The following is a 14073-nucleotide window of genomic DNA, read 5'->3' as shown; positions in this document are numbered from 1 at the left end:
GCCTTTAAATAGAAGTAAATCGTATCTTTTTGCAGAAATCTCAGTACAACACTTGCCATATGCTTGTTTGGGTTTTGTTTGTAATTTGGTGGTTTGGTGAAGGGAAAAAGAGGAAGGACAAAAAAAAATCTGAGCTGTTTGTCACGCGATGCTTGTGGTTTGTGAGATCCGTGCTGAACCGGCTTGTGATGTGCTGAACGTGAATAGCACTTACTGCACGAGCTGGGAAAATGCCTTCCGAGCTGCGTGCCTGCTTTCTCTTGGGCATTTGTGTTCTGGAATTGAGTCATCGTAAAAATCCTTTTTCCTTGAACCAAGGGAGAGTAATAACCCCAAGAGGTTTGGTGTCCACGCTTACATCCCCTAACTTCAGGCACGTGATCTTTTGGCCTCAAAATAAAAGCAGTTTTAATGTGCTTTTTGGAATTTCTCATGCATAAAAGTGAATGCAGAGATTTCACTGTCTTTATACCCCCAATTATTCTGAACAAAGGACATGCAAAATCTCAGTTTCTTGGGAAACGTGCCACGAAGCACTTGTGCAGACGCGTTTCTGTAACCCAGCTATAGGGCTGCTCTGTGTGAAATATTTCAGGTGTTCCCGTATCGAGGACGGGATGACGGTGACTGTGAAATCAAGCACCGGGTTTCAGTGCAGATGAACTGCTCGGGCTCAGAGGGCCCCGAAGCGGTGGCGGCGCGGGGCTGGAAGCTGGTGCCAAGGTGGGGAGGGAGCTGCCGGCCGGCGCGGGCGATGCCGGGGAGGCGGCGGTGGCACAACAGGCTTTTGTTGGCGGGGCGAGACGGGGAGCGCGGCTCCTGTCCCCGCGCCGTGTGGAAACGCTGGTGGGTGCTGGCCGTGACGCTGGGGTCACCGAAGAATTGGAGAGCTCCACCTAATCCAGATAGTCTTGTTAGGCTGTGGTTTCTGCATGGAGATCCTCGTGCGTTGTCCAGAGGTGGTTTGTGCTTTGTGGAACGCAAGCAGAGAGCAGCGTCCCGTGGGGAGAGCGAGCCTTGCTGCTCAGCCGCACGCAGACGGGCACAAACGGCCTTTCCTGTGCCACGGGGGCTTGCGACTGCGTCGTCTTCTGTGCTGCCCGCCACTCCCGGTAATGAAACAAAATCCCCTGAGAGAAATTTCCATCCTCAATTAATTAAGAAAAGGATCAGCCTGATTACCCTTGTGGACTGCGGTGATTCTTCTGCATCATCTTAAAAAAAAAAAAAAAAAAAGTTCTGCTGAAAGTATGTCAATGCATTGCTCTTATTGTGGGCCAGGCAGAGTGTAAATCCATTTGGTATCTCCCCTTTTTTGTCCCCATCTATTGCATTGCCCAATTCTGCTTATTTTGTTTCTCTGTCCTTGATTTCTGATCTTGCCTCTGCCTGCAGCAGTCTCTGCAGCTTACTCTAAGGGGCATTTTCTGGTTATGCAGCTGGTATGAATATTTCTCTATGGCTGCAGAGCCCTTAACTTAGTTAATGATATGATATTTTCCAGTGTGATGGGAAAATGAAATGAATGAACTGGTTTCAGCTTTTAATCCGTGAAAGATACAGTTAGGAAAAATAGCTCTTAATCTCAGAGTCGGGAGAGGTCGGTGGTGTAAGAAGCAGCGAGGCTGTCATCTGCAAGGCTTTCCAGTTTCTCTCTCTTGCAGGGGGGACAGGAGTTAAAAAAGTGGCTTTTGTCTGAACTTCTGAGTGTTTCCAGGTTGCCATATAGCGGAGAAAGCAAAGGCAGAGGTGAGACTGGTCCCTGTGTAATCAGGTGTGGAGTGATAAGAGGGGTCAAACATCTACACTTTCTCCACCAGAGAATGGTCTTCATGCTGTGCGCAAGGTTAACGGAAACGAAATAATCTTGTTTTTATACAAACATGAGTGTGAGAGGTCTGCACGATTTCTGTATTAGATGCCTGCGTTGTTTCGAAATATTGGTAGAAATATTAGCAATGAGCAGACTCAGCCAGGGGGATGCTTTGCAGCCATTTATAGTTGGCTTTCCTTCCTGTTTCTGGTGATGGACCGCTTCTCTATCAGAAAAACGCCCACGTTTAAATGAGTTTCAATGTGCATTTGTTTTTTTTTCCCTGGTATTTACAATACCTGCCCTGTTTCACCTGTATAGCTATGGTCATGCGATGCAAGGCAGGAGCGCAGCGATCTGTGCCTGTGTCTGGGACCGCTGTGCTTTGCAGGGGGTGATGCTCTTCACAGCCCTCCGCAGAGAAATCCTCTGGTCTCCCTGGGACCGGGACGTGCTGAACTACTGCTCCCGAGTTGCAAATGCTGGGGACTTACCTTCCCGCCGCGGAGGGAATAGGCTGTGGGGAGCCCTGAGCAGATGCAGGAACAGGACTCCCTCTCTCTAATTGGGGAAGTGCCTCCTGGATGTGTTGCTTTGCAGCCCATCTGCTACGCTACAAGTTTCTCTTGCCTTGCTCTCTTCTCGATAGATAGAATAGAAATGTTTATCCTTGTTGTCTTGCTGAGAAGGCTGGGGAATGGATACAAAGCCCGTCGTTGTTTACCTGGCGCAGTGCCCGTGCTAAGCTGTAAGGTGATGCTGGACGGGCTGAATTTGGTGGGGTGGCCAGGGCAGCCAGGATGGAGGTGTTCAGGGATGGTTGACAACAGTCATCTTGCTACAGCGCCCTTCAGTTCTTGGGCTGTGAGTTGTGATTTGGGTCCTTGAGCTGCTTTGGCACCAGCATCTCCAGACCAACATGTTTATCGATCCCATCCTTTCCAGATCTCCTGGTGTGTTGGAGCGAGCCCTGAGATGTTGGGTTTGTGCTGCAAGGGTGCGGTGTTTACTTCTGGCTGTGATCTGCAGCACCGGTGAAGAAGTCTAGATTCGTAATTTTGATGAGATATGACAGCCAAAAAGTGTTTCCGAGCTCCTAGCTCTTCAAATACAGTGTGGTGGTGGAGCTCACTGGGGAAGCTCCTCGAGGTGTCTGTTTGCCAGCTCCAGAAATGGACCTGGGACAAATGCGTCCCACCTGTAACACAATGACAAATTGGTGACAATTGGCTTCGTGCAATGCGCGTAGTGGCAGTGTTGCTGTAAGGTCTCTGTACCTCGCATCCAGAGACTCACAAAAAACCCCAAACCACAAAAAATTTTACTCTTCCGTGAGTCTGTGACTTTTCCTTTTCAAACTCTTCATACGTTCCAGTATCCCACACTCACATCCAGAGACTCACAAAAAACCTCAAACCACAAAAAATTTTACTCTCTTCTGTGACGGTCTGTGACTTTTCCTTTTCAAACTCTTCATACGTTTCTTATTTTCTCCCTGAATCCTTCGTAACGGAGGACGAGCCGGGAGCATCCCTGATGGCAGTGAACCGCTCGGCTGTGTCCCTGTGCTGTGCTGATCACCCCAGCCGAAGCGGAACCTGCAGGAAGCGGCTGTCGCGGCGATGCCGGCAGTGCTGGAGAGGTGGCTTCTGGACCTACGCTCAAAACTCAAACGTGGACAGTAAAACTTCCTTGCAAAACTTCAGCTGCCCATTGTGAGCTGTTAGAGCTCAAGTAATCATTGAGGGGAGGGAAAAAAAAAAACCCCAGGATTGCACAGCAACAGCAGTAGATTTTTAAGTAAATGCTATTTAAATCAGAAACTATTTCCCAGTTTTTAAACAGAGACCAAGCAGCTGAGTGATGACCTGGCAAACGGTCTAGCGTGTCTGCTGATGCCTCTTGCCTGTTGCCAGGGCCGTAGCTCACAGCAGATTTCTGTTTGAACACTCGGCGCTGCTTTCCCAAGGGAAGAATGACTCAGACGGCTGCTCGTGAGCCGTGCTGGCTTTAGCGTCCTCGCTTACACTGGGGGTGAATTCTCTTAAGTGTGTGGTTGGAGACTTGGAGGTTCAGCTGCAGCCTCTAACGTACATGCCCAAATTTTACTTGTGGCATAATTGCAGTGAGGGAAACCCCAAGGTGAAGGATTTGTTGGAATAGGAAAGACAAGAACGTGTGAGTCTTTAAATGCCGCTCACCTTGTGCTTCTCCGAGGCTGTCACGGGGAGGTGGCTGCGGCCATCAGCACGGGGACAAGTTTGAGCCCTGCAGTGACCTACATTTACACTGGAAAGCAGAACGGCTGTACGAGTGATAAGATGGGAATTTAGCATTTAAGATGTAGAATCAGGTGTGCTCGTTACTGAGGCTTACAAGCAAGCAAATAATTTTGAGATAATAGGACAAAGATCTGTAGGAAGAGAGAGCGAGCCTATTTCAGGAGGTCATTTTTCTGGGCATAACTTAAATTGCGTTTGGATTTTTCTGTGAAGGTGCCCAGCGATACGGAGCGATGCTGGGAACCCATGAGCAGGCAGCATTGGCCCTCCCGGCGTAGGAGAGAAGCCTCAGGTCAGCGTTTGCCTAGCGTCCTGCTGAGGTTTTTGTGGATAAGCCGGTTTGGAGAGCTGCGCGCTTGCTAGCCTGAGCGTTTTTAGCACCCTCGTGAAGCTGGGTGCTCCTAGCCGGGCTGTAACGTATCAAGGCCCGTACACGTGTCGTACCCACCCCGCTCGGCTGAACTGAAGTAGCTCGTGCGCTGCCAGGGCGGCAGATGTATGCTCTGGTCTCAAAGTTTGGCTGCTGCGCTCTCCTGACCTCCTCGTCGGTGCTCAAGCTATAAAGCATGCTGAAATACTGCTGGCTGCCTGGAAAGCGGGTGCTGTGCAGAGCAGGCTCGGTTCCCTGCCGGGGTTCTTTGCCTGATCCCCTCTGAGCTGTGAGAAAAGGAGAAGTCGAGTTTTAAGAGAGACAAGGCCACCCAGAAATGGCGTTGAGCCTTGCTGGTGGAAAGGAAATCTTAGCAGAGATGTTCCACAAGCATCCGCCCTGCTTGCTCGCTTGAAGTGACCGGTGCTTGGGAGCAGGGTGTGAGCTGGGGCTGTGTCCTGTTAACCGCCAGCAGAGCTGCACGGTTACAGCTACAAAACCCGTACGAGCAACGTCTTACCAGCAGCTGAAGCTAAATCTTTGGCCGTTGTGATATCACCGAAACCAGTGCTGTGGAGCTAGTAGAAGATAAAACATTTTATTACCTACTTTTTCACCTTCTTCATTTTGCTCTGTTGATAAATCTGTCTTCTGAGCTCTTACAAAGGAATTTCTTTGTTTTATACATAGTAAGATTTCTTACAGTTGTTGAAAAGTGGGAGCATCTTTCTCTTGCGTAGTGCTGGCATGCTGGGCAGCCTTGTGTAGCTCAAATATTCCTTCAGAACTGGAAAGCAGGTCTTTAAATCGTGATTTGCTGTTCTTTTATTGCACTAGAGCATGTAGCTGATCTGTCAGGCTGCAGAACAGGAGTTGCTGAAATTTAGACTCGAGGAGTTTTATGCTGAAGGCCTTTTTAAGTAACTGATGCTGGTAAGTTGTCTTGTCAAGCTCTGTATGTTTAGATTTATGGTATTAAAGTAGCTGAGGCAGCTTTTCCAGTCCCCAAAAAAAAAAAAAAATGCTGCAAATAATACTTTTAACAACAAGAAGATCTTTGAAGGTTTTTGCAAAATCCGGCATTCTGCAAATTGCTGTGATATAAGAGCTTTGCTGTACTTGTGGGTAGGGTGCTTGAGTGATGATGCTAATCTGAAATTTCTATTACTGTGTCCTACATGCTGTCGAAATAAAAAAAAAAGCAAATACAGCTGTATTCAGAGCAACATCTTCTGATAGCTTTGACAAAATCTGTGCAGGAATTGGGGCCTGTGCATCCAGAGTAGGTTTGATAGCTGAAATAGGGACCTGCTGGCATCATGCTAAAGTATATCCGTGCTTTTAGAGTAAGAAATCTCCTTTCTGATGATCGTAATACATCTATGAGCAGCACCGTTCTTGCCACAAGAATGATTTTGGGAATAAGCCATCACGTCTGTCTCCGTAGCGCGTGGCCTTTTTTGCCTGGAGCCACGTGCGCGAGCTCTGCGGCCCCTAGCAGGGCACGTAGCCCGCGCCTCGGTTAATAGCTCAAGGCTTGTATGGAGTTTGCCCCGGTGCTCTGAGGATCTCGCTGCTGTGCTCTGAGGGAAAGGGGTTATATTCACCCGGGACATTAGCTTTCCCCTTGCTGGATGGGCGCTTTAGTCCAACTCTCCCTGCTTTTTGACACCTGCAGGTAGTTTTCATTTGTTTCCCCTCGTGTCGCACAGCCCCTCTCACCACGTATGTCGGCAAGGGCTACACGCAAGGCAGTCATTTTCCATCTCTCCTGTGCACAGCTATAATTTTGTATCTCTGAAGGCGAAGCCCATCCATTAGCTTGGTGAGTGAGCAGCAAAAAAATCCCAGATACTCAGCAGCATCCACTTCTGTGTGGTCTATGTCCACATTTAACCTCCCTTCAGCTTTTTTGCAGCCTGCCCACGTGCTCTCCCATATGTGCAGCGCTCAGATTATTGCAGAAAGTCGAGAATCAGAAAATCTGCCTGGATCACGTTATGCAATAGTTGAGCTGCTAGTGGTGAATAAGCAGATCCATCTGACCACGAGCGCTTCTGAAGGGCATCTCTTACTTTTTTCCTGCGTGCGGACAGAGGAGATTGCTTGCTTGTTGGCTCAGGGCTGGGTCAGGCGCCTGCCCGTGTGTGGGTGCTGATTGATAGGAATTGATTTCCCATGCAGATGGGCACGGGAAGGTAGCTTAAAGAACAAAAACCCATACCAATCAGTTTTCTTGGGTGGGAGAGCAAGGCTGTTTAATATGACTTAAATAGATTTAGTGAAGTCACCTTGGAGACCTTTGTTTTGTGTAGAAGAGAAAATAATTTTAGCAGTTCTCTCAAGGTGGGAAGTAATGCCTCCTGGGAACACGTCAGTATGTGCTGCATCACGAGGAGCATGACTTTGGGATTGAAAATCTGTGCTTGATTTCGTTTGGAGCCAAATTCACCCCCCTCGCAAGCAAGCATAACCAAACTGTACGCTGGGTTTGAACTTAACCTGTGGTGCCGCGACACGTGAACCGTAAGTCCTCAGGAGGTACCAAGAGGCTTTTGTTTCTGCTTGGCTTCTGCGTCTGCATGTCGAGCTCGGATGTGGCCCTAGGTTAAATCTGTTCTGCAAAACGGTGTCAGGGCTGAGCAGGAGGAGTCCTCGGGATGCTGTAGTTAGGGTTGTGGGGCCTGGGGATTTGAGTTGACGTTCAGCCAGAATGGCTTCCTTCTGTGTAACATGCAACCCCAGCAGCAGGGCTGGTAGTGAGTATCTCTGGATAGCTGCCCGTTCTCCCCTGGTAGGGACCGTATCTCCATCCCATAATGAACTCCATCACCGACACTTTCTGAGAGCAGCGCTAGGCTATGCCTTTAAAACCTGAAGAGATCTAGAGACTCCTGTGTTGTGATGTGTTCCTTGGGGAGCGAAGTGCAGCCAAGGTCTTGCTCTCCCGCTGCATCAGCACGTGGAGCAGGGCCAGAAGGTTTAGGAAGCCCATCACCAGCACGTGGTGGCTTTTACAGATGCTGTGTGCAGACCGCGTTGGTAATCAGAGATTTGCCTAGCCCTGCCCGTGTGACGCGATGGAGCTGTCACCGTGCTTAAGGCCACGGAGAAGGAAGCAACGTGCAAACTGCCTTGAACCTTTCAGGAATAAGGGGAGATGCTCTTGGCACTTGTGGGAATGCCGAGCTGGTGGTGTGTGCCTTCATGAAAGCTTCCAGTGCTCAGCAGCTGATGACTTGTTCAGCTCCTGGCTTTAAAGATGTGACTTGATTTTAAAATTTTGGAAGAGCTGTGGCCAGTGATCACTTCTGGACTTCAGTGCATTTATGGGGGTGTCATTAGTGACTTGAGAGTTGAGAGGAGCTGTGCAGCAGGGTGTTGGGTGGCTGCTCTTGGGATGGAGGGAGGCTGTTAGCGGTGGAAAAAAAAAGGAGTAACTGGGAATGCCCTGATAAAATGTGACGCTGGATGGAGATGAGGAGGACTCTTGTGCATAGAGGGAGATCAGAGGCAGAGACTTGGCATTGCCTTGTGAGGATTGGCAAGACCTTCTGGCCCTGGGGGTCCTGTAGTTTTAGGAGCAAATAGGTGGGTTAAGACATGTAGGGTAAAGAAAACAAGGAAGAAATGGAGAAAAATAGTGGAAGGGTGGTGGAGAGACAGAGACATGGGACTTGAAGCAGAGCTATGTAACTGGTGAGTCAAGGCTGTGAGCAAGCGTGGTTTTCTGCTTCTGGAGCCTGAAGCAGCCTCGTGCATGTGGGGTGAGGTCTTCTCAGTGTTAGGTGCTTTATCGTGCGACAAATAGCCTTGAAGCCTTCAAAAGCAGTTGGAAAGAAGTGTGCTTTTTCCCCCTCCTTGTGTACTGTTTGGAAAATACTTCCAAATAACAGGGTTGAACTTCTTTAAAAAGCACTTGGGTGCGTGGGGAGCACCAGTTCTTCGCTCAACCTTGTGCTCCGAGTTACTTGGCTGCCCTGAGCGAATGGTTTTGGGAGGGTCATCCTCACATGTGGTGCTCGCGCCAACTGCCTGTGGCCGATGCAAACTGCTCTGTAAAATGCCGAGGATGATGAGGTGTGATGAGGCAAGAGCCTGTCCTGCCACTGAACCGGGTGGTTCCTCAGTACCCCTGGGGCATTTCAGACCAGCGTCCATCCGCAAGAACTGAGGAGTGAGGGACTTGGGGGACGCTCCTGGGTAAGGGACTGTGCTGCTAGGCTCGGGGGGAAGGAAAGGAGCAGGTAATCCCCGCAAATGACTGCGGTTCCTCCTGCTACTGCAACTCAACGAGCAACTGCGTAGTAATGTATTTTGCTGAAATACGAGCAAAGTCCTTCCAATGATTGTCTGATGTCTACCCAATTCCAGCATGTCTTAATGTCAGGAAAAGGGTTGGAGAGAGGATTCTGGAAATGACTCGGACAAGAGGTGTTTAAAAGTACATGAGGCTCATATAGCCTATGATAGCATCGTCCTGCTCCCGTCTCTTTCCCCCAAGGATGGTCACCTGGACTTGGGGGGATTTAAGGTCTTTAAAACTCTCCTAGGACCTTTGACTACTTATGTGGGTGAAAATGGTGAACGTGCTGGGCAAGATTAAACTGTGCCATGGTAAGTGATAGCCGGCAGCAGAAGGGAGGAAAACACGGAGGAACTGAATTTTCTAAGTGTTAATGATGTCTGTTGTACGTCAACTCTTTAATGAGATTGGTAGGACGGACAAGCCGGGAAGGATCCCACTTTGCCGCGCAGCGTAAATGCAAGGTGGTAACTGGTCCGTGGGTGCTGGGGGGGAACGTGGAATGTTTGTGGACCCAGAAGTGGCCTAATGCCAAGTGTGTTTATTGTAGTCCTGCTTTCTGGGGAGGGATAGGCAGTGTGGTAAGGGGGAGAGGGTGCTGGGCAGTGGGAAGGGTGTCAAGGTGGGTGAGGAATGAGGACTGAGGGGTGGGGATGCAGCAGAGCTGGACGGGATGGACAAAATAAAAGATGGAGTAAAGTAAAAGATGGGTGGTAAAAGATGGAAAAATACGATGAGGATCCAGGAGAACGCTCTGGATTCATCCTGTCCAAAGATCCTGGCTTCCAGGTGCTGCTTCAGCCCCTCCTGGCTGGAGCAGCGTGGGGCTTACAGCCTCTGTACCCCCCGGCTGGAGAACACGCAGCCCCCGGCGTGGGAGTGGGGCGGCGGAGGCCGGTGGCTGCCGTGCTCGCCCCGGTGTTGGCGGGGTTTGTACGGTGTCGGTGACGCTGTCGGCTGTGCCTGCGCTGGCTGGTTTGAGCGTATGTGCTGCGCTGGTGGGAAACCTTTAGGACTCGCTGGCTCAATGCTTGTAAAGCTATTTTAAGCGTCTGCAATGCAGCAGTGAGTGTAGAGGCAGTTTTGGGAATTCTTAAGCATTTATCTTTGCCCAAGTGCCTTTAAAAACCTAGTCTTTGCGACTTTTTTTTTTTTTAAAAGGTGACTTTTAGATGCTTCTGAAAACGCTATGTTAAGTCATGTTTTAAGAAGTGGCTGTCGGTTTCTATGTGGCTCTTCCAGAGCTTGCGTGCTCTGAAAAGGCAAAGCGTCTCTCTGTGTGCGAGAAGGCAGCTCTCAGCCGGCGCGATACCTGCGGCTGCCTCGGCGAGCAGGCAGCGTGGGACCGGCTGCTCTCCTGGGGCCGCAAGAGCTGGCGAGGGGAAAGAGGAAAACTATTAAATAAAAAAATTAAGTGATCGTTTCAGCTTTGATAAAGCTAAAAACCCACGGAGAGCTAAGAACGTCTGAAGACACAGAAATACTCTTTCTGCGATAGAGCAGGAGCTATCGTGGATGCTGGAGGGGTCATGGCTTTGAAGCAACCTGCTGTGCCTTGTCCCTGGTTGGGACCGGCAGACCTGTGCTGTGGGGCAGGGGCGTGCTGTGCTCGCGTACAGGCTGGGGGGCTTTGGCCCCTGGGCATGAAGTCTGGGGATGGGGCTGTCAGCAGTGGGGTGGCTGGGGGTTAAGGCTGCTGCAGGGTGGGTTTTCCCTGGTGTGCCCAGCTGGGGTGGAAGGAGGGCTGGTTCTTTGGGAAGTTAGCCCCTGGAAAGCCTTCTGCTCATCTGGGTGAGCCTAGTGAAGTACGAAGCAATTTTGCCAGCAGTAAAGGTGTTTTAACAGCTGAAGAGGAATTGCGCTGCTTTCATTTGCCTTATAAATGGAGATCTTTGCATGCAAGATCTTATCGCACCTAGACAAAAGACCATGATTGAAGGGAGAGGATATAAAGAGCCACAAAATACTAGATGCTGGAGGTGGGACAGCAGGGAGAAGCGAGAAAAGCAGCAATGCAAATCACATGAGAGAGGCCTGTGGTGTGCAGTTGGTAATTTTACTTTTAGGGCAACCAGAAGCGATCGGCACAGCAGGATGTGAAACCAGCAGCCTGGGGGTGATGTTCGTACAAGGGAACAAGCTCGATCCAAATGTTGCAACCTTATCCTTGTTTTTCTGTTTGAGGAGCTTGTCTAGCTTTGGTGGCTTTGATGTGCTCACTGCCTGCTTGGGATGTTTCCGTGGGTCTTTGCTGTGCATCGGTGGTGGTTTGGGGACAGGCTGGGTGCAGGGGGACTGACGCTTCCTTTTCCCTCTGTTCTTGTGCAGGACGCAGGCAGAAATGGCCCACACGTGTCGCGGGACCATCAACCTGTCCACGGCTCATATCGATACGGAGGACTCTTGTAACATCGTGCTTTCCAACGGGGGAAGGACGTACCACTTAAAGGCAAACTCCGAAGTGGAAAGGCAGCGCTGGGTGACGGCCCTGGAGCTAGCCAAAGCGAAAGCCATCCGCATGAGGAACAACCAGTCAGGTAGAGTGCCTCTTAGCATGCAAACGTGCTAACTGGATCCTTTTTAAAACCTCCTTGTAAACCAGCTCTTCTGCGCTTGCTAAATTGTGCAGAATTCCTGGCAGATACTATTTCACATACAATTAAAAATAGCTGGTGGTTTCACAGAGACACAAGGGGTTTTAAACAATATTGTGTGCACCAAACATCCCCTCGTCTGGTTGTGCAGCATTGAGCAGGTCTTTAAAGCCCCCAGTAATGACTGTAAATTGTAAAGAGCCGGTAAAAAATTGTAAAGAGCCAGTAAAAATGAACTAACGATGCATCTTCTGGAAGGCAGGATGTATGTGCCTTTCTCCTGGAGACTTTGGGTTGGTCCGTGTGGACGGGGAACGCTGTAAGAGGCACTAAGCGTGGTGGTGAGTGGCACTCCAGGGATCACCAATTCACCACGCAGTGCCAGAGCCGTGTCTTTCTATTTGCCCATAACTTAGGGTAGTTCGGTGGATGACATACATTTCGTTGAGCTGCCTCTCTCCATGTGTATTTCCCCTTCTCCCCCCCTACACACGCTACGCTGTGGCGCGGTATTCATTACTGTACGTTTGGGACAGCTGCGTTGTGTAGAGCTGTCAGAGCCCCGTGCCTGTTTCGCAGCTCCTCCCCAGAGTGTCATTTTTACTGCTCCGTTGTGTAATGGATCGCTTAAGTGCTTAACAAACAGAATATTTTAGAAATATTTCAATGTTCATAACTCTTCCAGAAGATTAACGTTTGGTTTTCTTCCAAACGAGCACAGCTTCAAGTTGTGGAAAACAAAACCCATGAATGTATTAAAAAGCTAGCTATCTCCTCTGTCCTAAAATAAAACCGCTCTCAGATCTTATCTTGAATGCTGGAAATCGGGCCTTATACAAGAGACAAGATGTAGCGAAGGGCTGGTTTTGTAATGCTCTGCTTAAAATGAAAATGGAGCTTCAGAAAATGCCCCAAATATATTTTAGGAAGGGGGGGTGTGAAGGTGTGACCAGGGAAAGTGCTTGGGCCCAGAGCTTACGTAGCATCTCGCTGTCCTGGTCCAGGTTTGGGCTTTGGGACGCCTGCAGATGCTGCTCTGTGCTATCGACTGCAGTGAATATGCATCTGTGGGTAAAGTGTTCGTGAAGCTTAGCTTTCACATCGCTGCTGAGGAAGGTTGTGGTTGGGTCAGTGCATCAAGAAAAACCTCTGCTTCCCCAGGGGAAAGGCTGCTGCGTGCACACCAAAACCACAACGCGCCGTGGCGTGACTGCGGGGCGCAGCTCGCCGTCTGAGCGGAGGCTGAGGCTGTGTGGATGGAGACCGCTTGCTAATGCTGCTGGCTTATGAAAACACACAGTCAACATAAAATTAGCGTAACCACATTTTTGGAAGGCAGAGCGTTAATGTTTTTGTCTGTGTACCAGTGGGACGGTCGTTTGGGGTGCTGGCTGCCAGGGGCGATGCGCAGGCAGAGCCTGTGCTTAATGTAACGCTTTGTAGAGAGCAGCAGAATGCCAGAGCGCCAACGGTTTGACTTGCAGGAGAATAAGCCCGAGTCGTGGACTAATGTGGTCTGACTTTGGTATAATTAGCCGTTGCACAAGGTCAGACAGAAGTTGATTAGTGCATGAGCCACTTACCTGTTTCCCATAATTGTTTAAGTACGCTGTGTTCTGGAGCACTAGCATCTACGGATTTAATTACATAAAGTATTGTGAGGCCTCTGTCCCTTAATATTGCAGCTCTGGAGCGTATGTGAATGCTGATGGAGAATACAGCTGACTGAGGAGAAGGAAGTTTCTGGGGACGTGCGTTTTGCCTGGCAGAATGTGACATTGTGCCAGGTCACGGCTGCACTGAGCTGGGTGTGATGGCCGTCGGTCCTGTGAACTTAGCCCATAGCAGGAAGCGAGTCCTTTAGCTGGGTAGGTGTTTGAAGAAGGATCTCGCGTTGTGGGAGAGGTGGGCGCGTGCCTTTACCTTCACCTTTCTGAGCGTCGGGCCGTGGGTGCTGCGAGGGCAGGCGTGGAGCGGCGCAGGCAGCCGGCTGCGGAGCTCCCGCCCAGCCGGGGGCTGCAGGAGGATCAGCAATGCTGCCTCCAGAGCCACAGGCAGTTATTTTGGTTTGTGTCTTTACATAAAAATAGCAAATGCAGAGACTTCCTGTCTTAGGGCTCTGGACGTGCTGACTTCCGAACTCCCAGTGAGCTCAGGCCGTAAGGACGGGGCAGCAGCTTCAGGGTAGGGACGGTGCGGCAGCAGTGCTGATTTTGGGTGCAGATGCGCGTTCCTGCGCTGCCTCGTGGTTGTGCTGACTCAGCTGTTTGCGGAGCAATGCTGTGATCCAGGCCAGGGAGCTGATGGGAGATAAAACCCAAAACAAACTCTTGTTTTTCCAGGCTTTTCTGGTCTGGACCAAGGGGATAAGACGCTCCGTAAATGGCTGCTGAATCCTTGTGCTGTGGAGCCAGAGCTGAGGACATGGGTGAATTGCTTTACGTTTTCATGTTCACCTGGCTGATGGTGTTTTGTCTGGTAATCTTTTAATTAAGGTAAAGATTGAATGTGCGTTAGGTTTGACTGTTTTGCTTGAATCGAAATAAAATTCCTAGCATTGTGTCCCTCTGGGTGCCGGGCGTTGCGCAGAGCCCTGGGGCGGGTGTTTACAGGTGGAGGGATGAGGCTCTGGATTTGCTGAAGAAGTCCCTAGGTCCTTCAGGTCTGCTCATGTGGGGAGTCTTCTGAGTTGATTCCTCTTATCTGAG

General features: G+C 50.0%; 1 protein-coding gene across 1 annotated transcript in view; it reads left to right on the top strand.

Annotated features, from left to right (window-relative positions):
* OSBP2 (oxysterol binding protein 2) overlaps positions 1-14073 on the top strand; it is a 129346-nt gene that overhangs the window by 21780 nt on the left and 93493 nt on the right. Inside the window, 1 exon segment of the mRNA XM_075516073.1 lies at positions 11100-11308. Coding sequence (XP_075372188.1) covers positions 11100-11308 — 209 coding nt within the window.

This window comes from Mycteria americana, chromosome 13 (genome assembly GCF_035582795.1).
Source record: "Mycteria americana isolate JAX WOST 10 ecotype Jacksonville Zoo and Gardens chromosome 13, USCA_MyAme_1.0, whole genome shotgun sequence".
Lineage (NCBI taxonomy): Eukaryota > Metazoa > Chordata > Aves > Ciconiiformes > Ciconiidae > Mycteria > Mycteria americana.
This window is presented reverse-complemented; position numbering and strand designations above follow the sequence as displayed.